Below are 15,991 nucleotides of genomic sequence, written 5' to 3'. Positions count from 1 at the left end.
AACAACATCACTTATTGTTAGAAGCAGAAACAGAGTGGTAAAACATTGTAATCTACGTGCACATATACAGGGATTGGACAAAAATACGGAGACACGGTGGAAAATGCATGCTTGAACGTAAATGCAATTGCTAGCCAAGACTGCAAGTTGCACTGTTGTATATGACCATGAACGGCACCTATACAATGACTTCCATATGTGTCAGATGTGGTCAGAACCATGTTCAGTGTAGTTGTGAGTGCATTATGTTAGAGCTAAGTGAACTGGAACACAACCAAATTATTGGTGTTTGCATGGCAGGTGCTTTCATAAACAAAAGAGCTGAAGTATTTGGTGTTCCAACAGGTCCCATATTGAAGATGTATACTGCATAGAAGGAAAGCAGTGAAAGGTCTTCTGCTAAGTCACAATGCAGATGGAAGTCTGTGTTGAGTGATCATGACAGACGGTCATTGCAGAGGTTTGCAACAAAAACTGAGGAGACCACTGGCGCAAAAGTCACTGCAGAACTGAATGTCACACTTGCAAACCTTGACAACACTGAAACAACACAAAGGGAGTGTTATAAGCAGGGAATTTCAAGGTGTACTGGAATTCCAAAACTACTTGTCAGTGATGCAAATGCCTGTAACAGGAAAATATGGTTCCAAAGCCATAAAACCTGGACTCTGGAGCAATGGAAGAACACCGCTTGGTCAAATGTCTTGTTTCACACTGTTTCCAACTTCTGGTAGAGTTAATGTTCCAAGAGTGACATTTGATGGGGGTCTGGTGGTGATGTGTTCAACTGTATCATGATTTTCTGCAGGCCCCATGGTTACACTGCAAGGTCACATTACTGCCAGGGGTTATGTGAACATTTTGTCTGATCAGCTTATAACATAACCACCCTGTTAAGCTACAAATGTTGTTACTTAGCTCTTTTGTTCCTGATGTTGAAGACTTGGGGTATCTGTTTGCTGTAGCTTGAGCACATGAAAATTAAATCCTGGATTTCCCTATGGTCAGGTGATTTATGTCGTAGTTAATCTCCTCGTATAAAATTATGTAGCCAAAACATATAAATGTCTTTTATAATGCTTTTATTGCATCACAAGATGATGTCACACACAACTGAAAATCTGATACAGTACTGCCTCACACAAAATCGTAGCTAGAACTACCTGCCTTCGGCTGTTGGTGCTGAGGTTTGTATAGATTATAACAATTGGAACATGGTTATTTAATTTTTAAACAGGTATTTTGATCCCAGAATGAGATTTTCACTCTGCAGCGGAGTGTGCGCTGATATGAAACTTCCTGGCAGATTAAAACTGTGTGCCCGACCGAGACTCGAACTCGGGACCTTTGACTTTCCCGGGCAAGTGCTCTACCAACTGAGCTACCAAAGCACGACTCACACCCGGTACTCACAGCTTTACTTCTGCCAGTACCTCATCTCCTACCTTCCAAACTGTACAGAAGCTCTGTAAAGTTTGGAAGGTAGGAGACGAGGTACTGGCAGAAGTAAAGCTGTAAGTACCGGGCGTGAGTCGTGCTTCGGTAGCTCAGTTGGTAGAGCACTTGCCCGCGAAAGGCAAAGGTCCCGAGTTTGGGTCTCGGTCGGGCACACAGTTTTAATCTGCCAGGAAGTTTCAGGTATTTTGATGATTTCGAGTGAAAGTTGTACATTGCTTGAGGAAAAGTTACAGGATTTACATGCATAAATCATTACTAAAAATCACTAATAATGAACAAGTCGAAAGAATGTCATTTCTGTAGCCAAAGTACAGAAAATCTAATATTATAATAATACATAATTTACAAAACTAAATAACTCTGCAATTACATAATTTATTTTATTACTAACATGTTTCCTTAGTCTTTTCATTACATTGAACAGTAATAACAAATAGGCTTTCTCTCAAGAATTTTATAAATATGAGTTTCAGTATTTGTTGATGTTCATTGACTGTAGTTTTGGATGAAAACTATATTTTGTGAAATTTCAGTTACAAATCATTATAATTATGTTCAAAGTATGCAAACAAACTTGAACTGATCTCACAGCACTGTTACAATAGGTGCTTGTTACATTCATCAACTTTGCGTGTACATCACGCATTGGTATTGCTCAGGTATCGCAGATTTTGTTTAATAACAGCCTGTACCTTTACATTTCAAGGACCATTCCCATGGTACATTGTTTATTCCCATAAGGTAATGAATTCTCGCACATTGCTTGGCCACCACAGTCACCAGATGTCAGTGTTGTTGAGTCTTTGTGGTCTGCTTAGGAGAGAAGAGTGCATGATCATTACCTGAACTTTTACTGATTTGCAGGAAGAATAATATAACATTATCTTGAAAACCATCCACTGCAAGATGACTGGGAGTTGTTTAACGCTAACGGATTTCTTACACCATTTTTGGCACGGTAATGTATCATATTTCTGGTTTCCAGATTTCTGTCCAACACCTGTACATCCACATCTACATCTACATATATGTTCAGCAAGACACAGCCAAAAGCACGTCAGTAGTACTTATCAAGGTCCACATGTTAGATTTCTTCCCATTGCAGTCATATGTGGAGTGCACGGTGAATGACTGCTTAAATATCTCTGTGCACACTGTAATTAGTCTAATTTTTCTTTACAATCTTTACAGGGACGATACCTATGGGTCTGAAGAGTACCTGTAGATACTTTATTTGATAATGGTTCTTGAAATTTTTTAAGTAAGCTTTCGAAGGATAATTTGCATCTTTGTTCAAGAGTCTGCCAATTCAAGTTCTTCAGCTTTTGTGTGATGCCCTCCCAGGTGTAATGGCACCACCATTTAAGATGGGAAAAGGTTAGCTTTGGTCCAATATTTCTGAGTGCACAAGCTACAGTCAGGCGCAGGCCTGTTGACAGTAAGTTACGCTACCAGCGGTTGCGAAGTAGAATGGAGGCCACAGGGCCGTAGACCCGCTGAAAAGAGTAAATGCAGCGGTTTGCATGGCGCAAGTTACAGGCAGAAGGGGCCCACTGGCCCAATCCAGGTGTTATGAGTACATGACTCGGAGTGATGCATTAGCAAAACAGAGGTGCACAGCCACATGAAAACAGGCACCGGTTCACTAACAAGGAATTCAAGTTTGACAGCTCTCCTGTACTGCGGGGTGTGTCACACCTCTGGCTACATGCAGCAGCAGATGGGGCGCCAGCATTCCAGTCCACGGCAGGTCACTGGTTTGACCCTCTGAGGCCAACGCTGGGTCCGCAGCCAGCCACCGGCGGGCCATGCCACAGCTTGCTATTGTGGACAGTCTTGTTGGCTATCAACACATGCCGGAGGCATTCCGAGTTGAAGGCTGCAGATTCGGATGCCGGATTGCGGGCGCTTGTCACCACGATCTTAGCCACGCTGGTTAGGAGGCACGCCGCAGGCACCTTGAAGCTCTCAGCGGGTAGTGCTGAGGCGGCAGGGGCGAAGACCACTGAGTTGACTGCCAGCGAATCCTGACATCGCCGCAACTCTGTGGCCATACGAGGCCAACACAATGCAGGGCAATGCACAGGTCACTGAGGCAGCCATTCCACGCTGAGCCATTTCGCAGACAGCAAAGTGGTGTCCTCAGTATTTCGGGACCTGGTGACGCAGACCAAGAGGAATGGGGGCACTGTAGCTGGAAATGATAAATCACTTGGGAAACTGAGACAAGTTTTAATATGGCACATCCTGACAGCCCATCCTCATCCAGCATTCCTCTGCACAGGAGTGAAACACACCTATGTCCATTTGTGCCGCCCTTCTTTATACGAGGGTCCCAGAAATGTTGTGACAAACTTAGAGGGCTTGTAGAAGGTGTCTTGAGGAACAAAGCGAGGATAGGAACCCCTGTCTAGAAATATCATCCAATGACACTTCACAGCATTGAAGTTGTAGGTGCTGGTGCCTGCCTGTAGGCCACCCCTTTGGTGACAAACTTGACTTTGTATGTTGAGAAAATGTCTCGCAATGTTGTTTGTTATTCAGTTATTGCGACTGACTGCCACGACCACCAGTGGAGAAGATGTAGATAGCTAATGTATAGAAAGGCTTTGTCTCCAATGAATGCAACGCTCCATTGCCTGGCAGATGATGCTTTCAGATGTGGGCTACCATCTGCAGCTTATTTTTCTCCTGTATGCCAAAAAGCATTGGAGGTTTCATAGGGTCCCAGGAGAAAAATAAACTAAAGATGGAAACCCATGTCAGAAACCATCATCCATCGAGGCAACAGAGCAATGCCTTTGTAGGAGACAAGGCCTTCCTATGCAGCAGCTAGCTCCGTGTTCTCCGCTGGCAATCATCATGATTTATCACAATCACTGAACAGCAAAGAACATTGTGAGATGCTCTGCATATGGTCTGTTGGCGTACAAAGTCACATTTGCTGCCATAGGAGTGCCTTAGTGGCAGCGATGGTGCCTATACCCTCAAAACTCTGTAATGTCAATGGATGACATTTATGGGTGCAGGTTCCTATCCTTGATTTGTTCCTCTGAACACACTCTACAACCCCTCAAAGTTTGTCACAACATTTCTGGAACACCTTATATACACCATGTGATTTAAAGTATCTGAACACCTGGCTGAAAATAGCTTACAAGTTCGTGGCACTCTCCATCGGTAATGCTGGAATTCAGTATGATGTTGGCCCACCCTTAGCCTTGATGACAGCTTCCACTCTCGCAGGCATATGTTCAATCAGGTGCTGGAAGATTTCTTGGGGAATGGCAGCCCGTTATTCATGGAGTGCTGCACTGAGGAGAGGTATCAATGTCGGTCGGTGAGGCCTGACATGAAGTCGGCGTTCCAAAACATTCCAAAAGTGTTCTATAGGATTCAGCTCAGGACTCTGTGCAGGTCAGTTCATTGCAGGGATGTTATTGTTGTGTAACCACTCTGCCACAGGCCATGCATTATTAACAGTTGCTTGATCGTATTGAAAGATGCAGTTGCTGTCCCCGATTTGCTCTTCAACAGTGGGAAGCAGGAAGGGGCTTAAAACATCAATGTAGGCCTATGCTGTGTTAGTGGCATGCAAAACAACAAGGGATGCAAGCCCCCTCCATGAAAAACCTGACCACACTGTAACACCACCTCCTCCGAATTTTACTGTCGGCATTACACATGCTGGTAGATGAGGTTCACCGGGCATTCACCATACCTACACCCTGCCATCAGGTCGCCATATTGTGTACCGTGATTCCACACAACATTTTTCCACTGTTCAATCATCTACGGTTTATGCTCCTTACACCAAGTGAGGCATCGTTTGGCATTTACCGGTGTGATGTGTGGCTTGTGAGCAGCCGCTCGACCATGAAATCCTAGTTTTCTCACCTCCTGCCTAACTGTCATAGTACTTGCATTAGATCCTGATGCAGTTTCGAATTCCTGTGTGATGGTCTGGATAAATGTCTGCCTACTACACATTACAACCCCCTTCAACTGTCGGCGGTCTCTGTCAGTCAACTGATGAAGTCGGCCTGTATGCTTTTGTGCTGTACGTGTCCCTTCACATTTTCACTTCACTATCACATTGGAAACAGTGGACCTGGGGATGTTTAGGAGTGTAGAAATCTCACATACAGGTGTATGATACAAGTGACACCCAATCACCTGACCACGTTCGAAGTCCGTGAGTTCTGTAGAGCGCCTGATTCTGCTCTCTCATAATGTCTAATGACTATTGAGGTTGCTGATATGGAGTACCTAGCAGTAGGTGACTGCACAATTCACCTAATATGAAAAATGTATGTTTTTGGGGATGTCTGGATACTTTTGATCACATAGCGTATGTTGAATATCCCTTGGTATTCCTATTTGGTATGGGTCCCACACACATCATTGGTATTGTAAGATGGAATTTGTGAACAATTTCTTTTGTAGAATGTCTGCATTTTCCCAGCATCCTGGCACTGAAGTAAACTCTGCCATGTGCCTTACATGTGACAGAACCTATGTGCACATTCCATTTCATACCCTACATATTATTATACCTATCCAACAATTTATATAAGTTGACTGATTCTAATTGCAAATTGTTGATATTGTAGTCATAGAGTACTACTTTTCCCATTTTGCAACGTGCGTAATTTTTATATTCCTGTACAATTAAACAACATTACCAATCTTTGCACAACATTGAAATCATACAAGATCTGATTGAATATTTCTGCAGGTTTCTTCAGACAGTGCGTCATTATAAACTGTCCAGTCACAATAATACAACCACTGCCTATGTTCGACTTAAGTGTGTAGTAACCACTCATAGACAGCAGGTGGCAGCACTAGCAGTAGAGGATGTATTATACCTATCCAACTATTTATATAAGTTGACTGATTCTAATTGCAAATTGTTGATATTGTAGTCATAGAATACTACTTTTTCCATTTTGCAACATACGTAATTTTTATATTCCTGTACAATTAAACAACGTTGCCAATCTTTGCACAACATTGAAATCATATGAGATCTGATTGAATATTTCTGCAGGTTTCTTCAGACAGTGCATCATTATAAACTGTCCAGTCACAATAATACAACCACTGCCTATGTTCGACTTAAGTGTGTAGTAACCACTCATAGACAGCGGGTGGCAGCACTAGCAGTAGAGGATGTATATAAGGCATGTTATGAGGATGTGGAAAACAGTATATTCATTATCGTGATGTGGAAATGGAGCAATTTATCTGATGTGCAAACAGGCACGTCATTGGCTTTTGGGCTGAGGATGGGAGCATTTCCAATACAACCAAGTTTGTACACCGATTGTGTCCCGTCACAGTTAAAGTATACCACGCATGGCAAAATAATGCAGTCTGAAACTGTGGTGCAACAGAGGCTACGGATGACACAGATGAACTGAGAAGCTAGTAACAGTGTCTCCCTGATGACTGCTCAGCAAATATTACTGCATATGGGTCTCCACAACAGGTGCCTGGTCCATGCATCTGTGCTGATTGCTGTTTGTCAATGGAAAAAGCTGGAAATTGCATGCCAATACTGCAATTGGCTGTCCACTGAGTGGCAATAGTGGTCTTTTCAGATGAATCAAGTTTTATGCTCCATTGAACAGATGGCAGTTGGCATGTACAGTGTGAAGCATATGAAAACAAACACTCTGCAACAATTGTCAGTAGAGTTCAAGCTGGAGGAGGGAGAGTTATGGTATGTGAATGTTTTTGTGGCATTCCCTGGATGCTCTAGTTATTCTGGAAGGCACAATGCATGTCTCGCAGTGGTCTGCACTATGAAAGTTGGTTATTCGGGCTTTTGAGAGGACATGTATATAACTGCACCATCTGCAAAAAGTCTGACATTGCTATTAACGTTGTCTGCTAGGTCATTAATATACAACATGAACAGTGAGGGGCTCAACACACTTCCCTGGGGCGTACCTGAAGTTATTTCTACTTCTGCTGACTACTCTGCATCCCAGATAACCTACCAAGAAATTGTCAAACCAGTCACAGGTTTGGCTTGGTACCTCCATGTGATTGTACTTTCTACAGTAAGCATAGATATGGTAGCTTTTTGGAAATCATTTGAGAAAAAGCTCTTGTTGGCACATTTTATTTTATTTTATTTTTTTCGGAATCATTGCTGGTTAGTGTAGAGGGGGCAGTGTGTTCAAGACACCTCATCTCATTTGAGAACCCAATGTTTCTAGGATTGTGGAACAGATGGCTATCAGTGAGACTGGAATTTTGCCATTCTATCTGGTGTAGGTAGAGCAGAGATTACAATTGCTCATACTGATGGTGACAGAGACTGGTGGAACAAATGGGCTATTCATGTGCTCAGTGACACTGGAGTCCACAAAGTGAATGGCTAGCCAGAACCAGAGATTGGAGCATAGCAGAAATCATTGTAAACATAAACTAATATTCAGGGAGCAAACTAAATCAAAAAACATAAACAGAAGCAAGGTTAATCGCTCTACTGTCAGCGGCACATATCGGAGGCTTCAGAGAATAGTGATAATTGCTGGACAAGTGTCACCATCATCATCATCATCATCATCATCACTTTGAACAGTTTTGAGCCCGAGGCTGGGTTCATACGGAACATAAGCCTAGCCATCTGGATCTGTTTTTCCAACATCTTTCTATGTTCACTCTGGTCCTGTCCTTGCCTCTTTTTTCAACACACTCCTCCACACTATTCTGCCAGCTATCACTCTATTTTTGTCTACACCATTTGCTTTGCATCTCCACTTCGTTTATTTTCTTGGCAATATCTTGTTTTCCATTCTGTTTAAGTACCCATACCATTGTAGCCGTAATGTTTCTATCCTGCACTGCAAGGGTTCCTCTTTCATTATTTCCCTCTCTCTCCTTGTTACTCCTATCCTACTTCTGAGAAATTTCATTTTATATGCCTTAATCTACTGGACAAGTGTGGGGTTATGGTATTTGTGGAGCACCCTCCATAGGAGCAAGCTGTAGCCATGGTATGGATGCTGAGTGTCTCTGACGTACCCTCCATATTGATACTCGGGCTGGAATGGGAGATCCAAATTGTGGTAGGTTACTAAATACCTTGTGCCTTTAATTGACATGGGGAGCTAGAAATGGCCCAGCCTGTGCTGACTTCACCAAGATAGTGGAGAGACAGATACTGGAATCCCTGGTATTGGCTCCTGTGTTATTTCCTCATCACAGTCGGCAGTGTCGTATTTTGGCGCTGTCTGTAAAATTGGCAGGTGATCGATGGTATTTCCAGATGCCTGCTGTTCGATCCTGTCTGCAGGGGAGTTGGCGCCAGCCAGTGTTCAGGTGGGGGCAACAGTTTCGCCTCCACTGGTATTTTAGTCCAAGAATTCTTAACCTGCACTGATAACTTGGTGAGGACGCTTTTGGTGTTAATGGGAGATAAAAGAGGCTTAGGGGACAGAAGTGGTACCAGCACCATCATGTGCCATCACCAGTCATTGTCGACCCACTGTTGGCACCTAAACTGAGGACAGAAGCTGTAATGGTGGCAGGCAGGTTGTCAAGCAGGCTTGTCTTAGGTGTGATTGTGTGAGTCCTGCCCAGAGGACTGCCAAGGGGGAGGCCACTTGCGGCCAGAACTCATCGTGGTGCCTGGCTGTGTAATGCTAAGTCGCATGCAGTAGGTCAGACTACATCCATCTGCAGCAGCAGACCTGTAGGTTGTGAGGAAGCTGGTGGGTGAGTGCTTTCGTGGAGTGCTGTCGTCATTATCTTATTAAGCATATGCATTTTGAAGGTCTTGTTCATCATAATCCACACACCTTCCAAAATGGGCACCGGATGAAGAGGGGCATTAGTCTGGTGTACAGTACTGTTACATTTACAAAAATCTTGAACTATCTGCAGCCATGAATTTTCTAGAACTGTGTTCAGACACCAGGATAGGAGGTGCCCTGTCTATTACAAATATGATGGAGAGAGCATGGATAGTTGCTGGCTTGATAGTGGTAGCCATCTGTGCTACATGTGGAGAGCTAAAGAGGGCATGTACAATGAGCAACTACATTGCTCTGCAGTATGCTCTGGTGGAATCTATATGTACTCCTTGCCACGGGTGATCATGGCATGGCCAACCAAGGGTTGAAATGCTGTGTCAGGGCCGACTGATGTAGGCACAGATCTGATAATTGTGAACCGTATGTTCTGTGCCAACGTCAACACCAGCCCAGAACCTGTGATGTCATGCTATCGCCTCCATATTGCATGTTCCCCAGTGTGCAGTGTGGAGGAGCTCCACTGTGACTCCTGTTTATAGGAAGGATCAAAGAACAGATGTGCATAATTACAGACCAATACCCTTAACATCAGTTTACTTCAGAATTCTTGAACATATTCTCAGTTCAAATATATTAATTTGATTTGATTTGATTTTGTATTGGTCCAGTTTTATCATACAGCACAAATTGTACAACTGATATTGGACAGGTCAAAGATAAATTACAATAATACATAGTATTAGAAAAATAGTAGGCATATTAAAAATAGGTACTTATTACAATTAATTTTTTTACGTATTCAGAAATTCTCTGACAGAATAGAAACAGTGCTTTATTAGAAATGTCTTTAGTTTTGCTTTAAATACGGGATGAGTAGCATTTTTTATTTCCTCTGGTGTCTTACTATGTAGTATTCCACCAATGTTGATTATGCTGATAGGTGGTTGTTCTGTGATATTTTTGATGTATATTTGATTTCCCTCTGGTACTATAGTTGTGTACATTTTTGTTCTGTAGCAGTTTGCCTGTTTTCAGGAGGTAGTCCCTAGCGAACAAGATAGTTTCATAAATGAATAAACTTAGAACATTTAGAACACCAAGCTGAGTAAAATGGGATTTACAGGACTCCATCATTTTAAGGCCACAAATTATTCTTAGAGCTCTTTTTTGCATTCCAAAAATCTTTACACTGTGAGTTGAGTATCCTCAGAAAAGATCCCATATCGCACTAGTGAGTGGAACTATTTCCTTGATACAGAAAAGCTTCTGTCTACCAGTGGGCATGGTTTAAAAAAGCATCACTTATATGAAACTCAGCTTGCCCTTTTCTCACATGAATGACTGCAACAGGCACATTCCATATTATTAGATTTCCAAAAATCATTTGACATGGTGCCTCATTGCAGATTGTTAACAAAGATATGAGCATATGGAATGAATTGTCAGATATTTGAGTGGCTTGGAGACTTCTTAAGTATCAGAACCTAGTACGATGTCCTCGATGGCAAATGTTCATCGGACAGGGACATTGTCAGGAGTGTTTCAGGGAAGTGTGATAGGACTGCTGTTATTGTCTATGTACAGTCTGCAGTCTGCAGCTGTTAGCTGATGATGCTGTGATGTATGGAGGATGTTGTATTGAGTGACAATAGGAGCGGTTTATTGGAAGAATTTGAGGAAAGTGTGGTTTGTCCTTAAAGGAGTCCTCATGTAGGATACTAGTGTGATCCATTTGTGAGTACTGCTTGAATGTTTGTTATCTACATCAGGACAAATTGAAGGACAACATCAAAACATTTCAGAGGTTGGGTGCTAAATTTGTTACTGGTAGGTTTGAACAACATGCAAATGTTACATAGATGCTTGGGAATTCTACTGGGAATCCCTGGAGGGATCACGACATTCTTTTCCAGGAACACTATTGATAAAATTTAGAGAAACAGCTTTAGAGCTAATGGCAATATGGTTCTACTGCTGCCAATGTACATTTCATGTAAGGATCATGAAGAGAGAAAAATTAGGGCTCATACGGAGACACATATAGAATTGTTTTTCTCTCACTCTATTTGTGAGAGGGACAGAAAAGAAAATGACTAGTAGTGGTACAGGGTACCATCTTCCATGCACCATATGGTGTCTTGCAGAGTATCTATGTAGATGTAGTTGTAGTGGTAGATATGTGAGAGCGGAGAATGGGCGGAATTACTGCTCAGTATTCAGATTCATCTTTGGCTAACAATAAGATACCATTAGTTGCATTAAGGTTGTGTGGTAATGAAAAATATGCGTTCCCTTAGCCAGGTGCTCCAGCCAGTCCAACTGTGCAACAAAGCTACTTCATATGCTGTAACTGGGAATTCACTGATGGTGTATGACTGATTGATGTCTGTAGAAAGTCAGTGCTTTGTGCTTTCTGTCTTGGCATCTGGATCGTGCGGAAAGCAGGAAAATTTGTCCATGTTTGAGTGCTGAGTCTGTAATGAATCTGATAATTATAGTTAGTAAGGAACAATCACTACAATTTCAGCTGCTGCACCATCTTATTAAAAGTTTCAAGTGGGGACCAAATAGCAAATAAGGGCTTGTGTTCCATCATCAGGTGATACTTAGTACCATAGAGAGATATGTGAAACTTCTTGATGCTGTATATGATAGCCAATGCCTCTTTCTCTATTGGAGAGTAGTTTTACTGTGCCACATTTAAAGTGCTTGATGTAAACACAATGGACTGTTCTGTGCCATCTGTATATTTATGGGACAGTGCTGCACCAAATGCATCAGTAGCTAGTGTTAAGTGTTTGTGCGAATTAGATGTTGCACCACACAATGAGACAACAATGTTCCTGGAGCATAAGGTCAAAACTATGAGGGAATCCTGAAAAGTAATGTCTCCAAATTTTGTTATGTAAAAACTGTTTAAGCTTTTTAAATAAAAGAAGCTATATCATTACAGGTCGGGATTGATCTACGAAGTCTTGAATATCTTATTTGTATCTGTGAGCTGGCATGGAGAAATTGAGATTTCGGGCATTTCTTTATATAGACGCTATGCAAAGCTGTCGTTTAGTTACATGTGCTTTCTGATCTGTTATGTTTTACTTTCCGATAATAAATCATATTTTTTCAGATTACTGTTAAAATGTAATATTGATAAATGTTTGAGGTCATTTGGAATAATATTTTAATAACTATGCAGATGACATGATCTCATTCTTTTACTCTTAGAAAAAGTGTGTTAATTGTGCGTTTATGAATGGTCAGTGTTGGGAATAGTGATTGTGATTTGAGAAATAATTGATTTGATGAAGTTCAATTGCACACAATCGCATGGGGCAAATTATGACCTTGGAATTGATTGTAGATGTATGCAGGTCAATTTCGTGACAGGCTAGTAAGCATCGCGAGTGTGACGCGGCATCGAGACTGATTTTGCACTGCCGATGGTTTGCTTTAAACTCGTAAAAATACAATCTATGTGAATTTTTAATTATTGCGAAAGGGGAGAATATTTGATGGTTATCCCACAGTTGATGGGCCATTGTGGAGGACGTAAGTTTGGATAGAAAGATCATTTTCAAAATCCAATATAAATCCTGTTGATCGAAGTAGCCTAACAACCCAAAAACATATACGTGGTTATCAGCAGAAACAGTGTACTATTTTTCACACACATTTACACTCTACACTGAGGTGCGAATGATTTGTGGATGCAAAATAAATATTTGAAAGCATTTGATTGAATAAAAGGAAAGGTATAAAGAAGTTTATTCATAAATTTTGTCATTTCATGAACAGTGATATTTTGTTATAGTGGTGTAGAGCCTTACGTATTATTAATGTTGTGACAGACTGATTGTAAGTGCTCTCGTTACAAGTCGAGTTTTTGGCCTGATTAAGAATAGCTGGTTCTTAGAGTCTCAAAGATTTAGTGAAGAATAAAATCACACTTAAATGATGCTGCATCGAAATCCACTATCTTTATACTATATTAAGCTAGAATTAGAAGTTGAGTAATGTTGGATATCCTCGGCTTGTTGACTACTACTGGTAGCATTTTCATACTGGCTTCTTCTGAATCCCAGAGCGGTACGCAAGTTGTACGCCATCCTGAAATGTCCAAAACATAATACAACCTTGCCAATGCTTGCCACCTAAAATGTAAACAGAATTCATACTGACAGGAACACTGCCACCGCTCTTTTTCCTTAGATAACTTGTGAACAAGCCTATATTTTGTTCTACTCTGATTGGGAGACCTCACTGACCGTGAGGCCATTTTCTAGGATGGCCTTCGGCTGTGCGTCTGAGAAGGACTGTGAGGTTTGTGTCCACTGTGGTTCTAATAATTATACCATAAAGGCCTGTACCGTCCCTGTCGAAAATCGTAATATCGATGTGCACACCTTATTCCGTTTGGCATAAAGACAAATTCTCTGTATGCTTCCCTGAATTGCCATATTAAATCGTCCAGGTTTGGCTTATAATACCAAAGTTCTTCCAATATAATTACAGCAGCTGAATAATTAATCTTGTTTCCATAAAATGTAATTGCTAACTCATCAATTCTTTCTTGACTGGTAGGAACAAGGAAGGCCAGGCGTAGGTCGTCCGGGTAATTTCTTATATGGTCCCAGTTGCCATAAAAAAACGCCAACGCAGACATTAGCTGTAAACAATAATCTTTATTCAGAATGTTACTGTTCCCTTGCGTTTACAAAATGTCATAAAGATTATTGTTTACAGCTAATGTCTGCGTTGGCGTTTTTTTATGGCAACTGGGGCCATATAAGAAATTACCCGGACGACCTACGCCTGGCCTTCCTTGTTCCTACGAGTCAATCAGGTGGGACCATGACCATGTAGTTGTGTGTTGTCAACAACAAATAAGTAAACACAAACATAAACATTTCTCATGCTCTGATATTGACGTGGGCAAGAAAAGACGACAACGACGACATATATGTATACATATACAAACAGTATATGTGGCACCTTACAATACAACACAACAATGTCACAGTATAAAGTTTTATTAACATTCTATGTCTTTATTATTCATGTCTGCATATTTATTTCTCAACATAATCACTCCGGCGATGAACACTTCTCCTGAGAGACCAGTTTGTTGATATGATACCATCATTGTAGAATGTGTGCTTTATTGACAAAGCCAAAACCTCACCTCTTCTTGCACTACTTCATTGCTATCAAAATGAAGTCATCAAAGGCATTCTTCAAGTTAGGGAAACAGATAAAAATCAGATGAGCCAAGTCGGGACTGTGTCGTGGATGATCGATGGCAGTGAAGGTGTCTGGCTGTTTGCAGATGTTGTAGCACTCGTGTGTGTGTGTGTGTGTGTGTGTGTGTGTGTGTGTGTGTGTGTGTGTGTGTGTGTGCGTGTGTGTGGTCTTGCATTGTCATGCTGAATGAGAGGGTATGGCGTGTCTAGACAAACTCTTTGAATTAGTGCATTCAGTTTTCTGTGAGTCGTGCACCAATATAGTTACGTTACATACTGCCATGCTACAATTTGGGGCCCTCTAGTGACAGAGAGTTGCAACTTGCATCAGCAAAGCAGGAAAGCCAAGTGAGTAATACGAATGATCTGTAATACCTCAACCAACACCGAGAACAGAATAAAAAAAAATTTGGAGGCATTACTTTTCAGCAAGCCCTTGTATAGCATGTGTGACATTAATATTTATGGGAAATGTACTGAGATGAACAGTACACTTTTCCCAACATGGGTGGGTGGTTGGGTGGTGTATGTCTCCATCCTTCACCCATTATGATGGTGTATAAGTGTTCTTTAATCAAACATTTACATGATTGTTTGTGCTGCACAACACTTTATAGGTTTAATTTTCCATGTTACTCATTTTTTATTGAATAGTTTTACTAACTAAAGATTTGTGAGAACAGTATATCATGTATTAGCAGATTATAAGTATTCGAATAGTACACAGGCAAAAAGTTTCTGTATTGCACCAGCTCAAAAGCTACATTTATTAATGTTTTTGTTCAGTATGCTGGCATAGCTCAGATGCTATATTTTAATTGAATGCTGCTAGGAAGTAACACATACTGAGAGATATATGTTGAATGTCACATGAATGACTATGAGGGTGGTATTGGTGTGTTGGTGTGTATATGTGTGTATGTGTGCATGAGTCTCTGTGTGTGTGGGGGGGGGGGGGACTCCTCAGGCGCGCAGTATAATCCAGCCTGTACCGACACTGACACAGGGTGGACAGAAAAGAGGACGGCAATGGTTTTTGTGGTTCTGTGGCATGTGACTGTTGTGCACTAAAGTGACTGCTGTTCAGCAACTCAAGCAATGGCACAAATGTTCTTGCAAAATAAATTTAACCCACAATCTGATGTACTTAGGATCAGTATGCGTCTCTACAAGTTGGCCAGCTAATCTTGTGCATCCTCAATTCATTACCACACGCAGTTCTCCTTACGCAGTTTTTCTCTTTCTCACCTAATGGTTTGCAAGTGTATAAATGTTTATGTTTTGCTTCACGGACACTTTGTTTCTTTTATAGGATGTCCGGCAAATGTGTCCTCCGTCAATGAATTTCCGCCATTAACAGCAATTACAGCTTCATCAGCACCTAAAAGAATAAAGAAAGAATGTATTGAGATTCTTTTAGACTATGGTGCTGATGCTGACCACCCATTCCCCTGGTATGCAAAGATGTAAGTATTTTGTAGCTGCAAGCTACATGTATTTATTATGATTAAATCAGATTGC

The 15,991-nt window shown here is 41.4% G+C and overlaps 1 protein-coding gene across 4 annotated transcripts in view; it reads left to right on the top strand.

The window, feature by feature from the left end:
• LOC126424923 (ankyrin repeat and SOCS box protein 3-like) overlaps nt 1–15,991 on the top strand; it is a 212,186-nt gene that overhangs the window by 160,419 nt on the left and 35,776 nt on the right. For all 4 annotated transcript variants that reach the window (XM_050087767.1, XM_050087766.1, XM_050087768.1 and 1 more), the window contains exon 9: nt 15,783–15,936. In XM_050087767.1, the coding sequence (XP_049943724.1) occupies nt 15,783–15,936 (154 nt within the window). The remainder of the gene's footprint in view (nt 1–15,782; nt 15,937–15,991) is intronic.

The sequence above is a fragment of the Schistocerca serialis genome, chromosome 10 (genome assembly GCF_023864345.2).
Source record: "Schistocerca serialis cubense isolate TAMUIC-IGC-003099 chromosome 10, iqSchSeri2.2, whole genome shotgun sequence".
Taxonomy (NCBI): Eukaryota; Metazoa; Arthropoda; class Insecta; order Orthoptera; family Acrididae; genus Schistocerca; species Schistocerca serialis.
This window is presented reverse-complemented; position numbering and strand designations above follow the sequence as displayed.